At 39.5% G+C, this 4,531-nt stretch overlaps 1 protein-coding gene across 1 annotated transcript in view; it reads right to left on the bottom strand.

Moving 5' to 3' along the window:
• CROT (carnitine O-octanoyltransferase) overlaps positions 1 to 4,531 on the bottom strand; it is a 46,076-nt gene that overhangs the window by 23,989 nt on the left and 17,556 nt on the right. The window contains exon 6 of the mRNA XM_019508360.1: positions 3,232 to 3,340. Within this exon, the coding sequence (XP_019363905.1) occupies positions 3,232 to 3,340 (109 nt within the window). The remainder of the gene's footprint in view (positions 1 to 3,231; positions 3,341 to 4,531) is intronic.

Genomic DNA, 4,531 nt, shown 5'->3' with positions numbered 1-4,531 from the left:
CAGCATCACCAAGGCTGAGTACAAGGAGAGAATGACGTCCTGGGATCTGCTGGAGAAGCATCTATGGATGCAAGCCAGCGTTTCAGTTGTTTTACTAGCCGCAGCATCGCATTGAAGGCTTATGTTCATCTTGTAGTCAATGATGACCCCCAAGTTTCTTTCTTCCCTAGTGCTAGCCAGCGTAGCATTGCCAAGCCTATAAGGATGCAGCAGGTTTTTCCTCCCAAGGTGGAGAATCTTGCATTTTTCAGTGTTAAACACCATTAGGCTCTTGTCCACCCATTTGCTGAGCCTGTCCAGGTCAGCCTGGATTGCCCTCCTGTCTTCAGGTGTGGATGCTTTGCCCCAAAGTTCGGTGTCATCGGCGATTATAAATTACAAGAATTGTATATTGTTTCTTTAGTAGTAACTCCAAATTCATACAATTCCAGTGTTAAACTTTTGTTCCTATATTTGCTTAAACAAAGAAAAAAAGAAAGGGGAGTATTTGTAGTCCAACCCAGAGGGCTGCACATGAACTATGCCATATAGTGTTGCCTTTGTACATACCTGTACTTCAGATATTATGCAAGCCTTTGCTTCTACTTGTACTTCAAAAAACTATTGATTCACAGCTTTGTAATGCAGTCTGAAAATGCAGTTCTGTTTACACCAACTTTGCTGTTCCTTCTCTGTCCTGTCCTCTATTCAAATTCACAAACAACCACCAATCTGAATACTTAATGCAAATTCTACTATTTGGCATATATTTTAATTTGGTAGTTTTACCTGTTAAACTTCAGTACTGACTAGTATTTAAACAGCATTCACAGGATACATTTGTAGATCCAAAATAAGACAATACAACACATCCAAGATAAGGTAAAATGTTAAGTACTATTACCATACCTGTAAGTCGCTTTAAGATTTAAATTTTTCTCAATGGTTAATACGTTTCTGAAATTTCTCAGGATGTATTTGGTAGCCATGTTGGTCTGAGACAAAAAGAAATTCAAAACTCTAGAACTCTTGGTTCAGAGATGATACCTTTTACTAGACCAACTAAGAAATCACACACAAAAAATCTTTTTCTGCAAGCTTTCGGGCATATAAGCCCTTCCTCAGGCTCAGGGAAAATTAAAGAAAAAGAAAAGTTCTTTTTGTCTCATACCAATGGGCTACCAAATACATCCCTGAAACATGGAAGATGCTGAATTTTAGCCAATTTTGGATTTAAACTTCATTGATAAACAAGAAAGATTTCTACACCTCCCTGCCTGCCATCTGACATCACTGGGGAAGGAATCCTGTCTTATCTGCACATCAAAGAGCAACTCACAAAGACACTCTCATGGACTCAGAGGAGCAGACTTCCACCTTCAGCCTCCTCTGTGCAAAAATGAAGTTTATTTTCTATCTATGGGGACTTTTTATCATCTTGAATTTTCCCTGAGCCTGAGGAAGGGCGTGTACACCCAAAACTTCTGCAATTTCTTAGCTGGTCTAATAAAAGGTATCATCTCTGAACCAAGAGTTCTAGAGTTTTACATTTCTTTTTGAAATTTCTTAGGCACTTGCTTGATTGTATTTCTTTTTTTGATGCTTTTATTGTCCCTGCATTATATTGCTTAATATAATATAATGTAGAGACAAGGATATTGAAGTATCTTTAATACAGATGTTGAAATACTGGAATTTCGCCGGGTACAAATTCCCATTTGTGCCTAACTCTATTTTTCCCTTGTAGGGTGTTCAAAATTAAGTGATTTAGCCACACATCTTCTTCTAAATTAATTGATAGCAAAACATTTCAGTAAGCACAGTACTACACAGTACTACCATAGTACTATACATACCCTCCTTCAGTGACTACTAGCCCAAATGTTCTGGACTGATAGCAGTGGAGGTACTCTGAAACTCCATCAGAGTAACTAACTTGAAGCATACAATAATGCTTGACTGGTCTAATAGTGGTCTAATAGTTATGTCACCTGTAAAATTGGCATCACATTCTGCTCTCCTGAATATTCAAAATCCTTCTTGGAAGTGTTTTGATTATAATTGTTCAAAAAGAGGTAGTTATAAGTGCTTACTCTGAATTTCCATGATTAGGAGAAAGAATACATAGCAGTCTCTTGGAGAGAAAACAAGCTGGTTTTGAAGACCAATAAACATGACTATCTGATCTAGCAATCTAAGACTACAGCACAGAAGACTAGATTCTTTCACTACGGCTCTTACACAGTGTTTCATGGGCACAAAAGAGGAAAAAACAGGCCATTTTCCCAGTCCTAGTGAATAAGAGGTAAATACACTATTGCTGTCCCAGGGATCTTCAGCTGACACAAAAGACCCTTAAAATGTTATCAGCCTGTGTAGGCTGGGGCCTAGTTCTACCTTTGTTGTGTTCAGCAGTGGGAAAAACCATACACCCTTGCCAACAAGTAACCTAAGATGCACAGCTCTAGTTATATTTCAAATGTGGTCAGAAGGGATTAGAGGGAAAAGAGGGTGGTTCTGTTGGGTTTTTTTTGTTATGATGATGTTGTTGATAGATTCCACGTTATTACTTGGATTGGTTGGCAAAGGAAATATGTTACAGACATTTGCCATAGGCTTCTAGATCTGAGAAAGAGATAGCACTTTATTTTGTCTAATCTGTCCCCTAACTATATATAGCTGGTCCAACAAAAGATATTACTAAAGAAAACTTGCTTCATAGATAATTCTGGCAGGTTAACATCAACAGCCCCAACACCATTGATTCATAATTACTTGCTACATAAATGTCTTTTAGCAGCCTACGTTTGCATGATGTTACCAAATGTTAGGGTATTAAATATAAGAAATGATGTTTCATGTCTGTAAGCTTCCTTCTCCCTACCTCTCAACACTTTCAAAACTATGGAGATACTGTTTAGCTGAAGTCACTTAAGATGCAAAATGTGTTAAAGTACAATTATAGAGGGAAAATTCCAATTCCTCTAAAACTTAAAAATATGCTTAAATGGACTTGGTTGATTTGAAATTCTCACTTTCAAAAGTCTCTCCTTGACAAACTGACAGGAACTGTAGTTTCCAAGTAACATGACAGAAGACTGGTATTCTGCCACTCCAAATATAAGTATCAGTAGTCTTAATGGCCATGGGGTGCTGTTATTTTAAAAGCAAGACCCAGATCATTTTGTTCTGCAGCTCTGCAAAGATATTCAGATCTCAGCAGGCTTAATTAATGCAAAATAGTTTGAAAACCTGAAAATTTCTGAAGGGTTCAGCATGCGACCTTCATACACAGCATCAAAGGCAAATATTCGACCTCGACACATGACTATTATGTGAGACGGACATTCACCTTCACTCTCTGAAATAAAAACATAAAACAGATGTGAGAACACACAACTTTTTAGATGATGTTATAATGTAAATGTTAGATAGATAGTCAAACTCCCACCCAAGGTCTGTTTATGTAATTATTGATGCAATCTGAATCTGGCTCTTAAATGGATTCTAGGACCTACTCTGAAGGGATTTAAATTCAGATTTCCCACTTCCCAGGAGATAGCTCTAGCAATGAAACAGGCTGAGTGAGGGCACTCTCAACCCCTGCTACTGAAGCTGGGCAGCCTTGAGTACAAGAGTAAAGGGGCTAGAAGGAGATCTAGCTGGAAGCAATCTGCCTCTATATTAAATTGGTTAAGACACGCCTCTGGGAGAAGAGAATGCTGGGCTACAATATGAGCTGCTGAATTTATTTCTGTCTTTCTTTTTTAATCAATGATCACCTAATGTAAAATGAATAAGCACTGCTGAGATAGAAGAATCATCTCCCCCTCTCAGCCTATCCTAAACCATAGGCTACAGAGACAGAAAACCTCATGCTCATTCTCCCTCTGGCACTGACACAGCTTTAAAAGGAGAGCTGGTAAGTGCCCTCGCTCAGCCTAGTAATGAGGACACTGTTGTAGAAAGATATCTGAACTTAAATCCTCTCAGGTTGATAAGGGCCTAGAAATCAGCTCTCCCTTGTCCTGGGTAAATGGCCTAAGGACTCACTTACTGGGGAAAACGTGACCAACACGATGATTGTGATACGTGGTCTACTGCTATATTCAGAAACCCAGTATGGAGTTATCTTAGAAGACTGCCTAGGTGCTGTGATTATATATAGCAATATTAGACTCTTCAGTGGATTACTTTGAATCTCTTTCCTGGGAAAGGCATTCAAAAGGCAAATAATGAAATAATTTAAATCTTGGCATAAGTGACAAAAAACCCAAAAACTGGTATGTATTAGGGGTATGCAAAATGGGCCGTGTTTGATTTGGATTTGGATTTGGCCCAAGTTGGGGACAGTGGTTCAATTAGTTGATTTGGATCACTGTCCTGATTCATTACTGCCCCCCGGCCTGCTTGGTACTTCCAGTCCACTTCTGGGTCCACCACCGAGCACACAGGGGGCTCCTGTGGGCCCCCCTGCCTCAGCAATAGGCTGCAGGGGGATCCCAGGTGTCCCCCCAGACCCAGGAGGCACCAGTCGCTGAGCCGGTGGGGC

The sequence above is a fragment of the Gavialis gangeticus genome, unplaced genomic scaffold (genome assembly GCF_001723915.1).
Source record: "Gavialis gangeticus isolate Ggan-Ray unplaced genomic scaffold, GavGan_comp1, whole genome shotgun sequence".
Classification (NCBI taxonomy): domain Eukaryota; kingdom Metazoa; phylum Chordata; order Crocodylia; family Gavialidae; genus Gavialis; species Gavialis gangeticus.
Note: the sequence above shows the minus strand (reverse complement) of the source record. Positions and strands in the feature narration are given on the sequence as shown.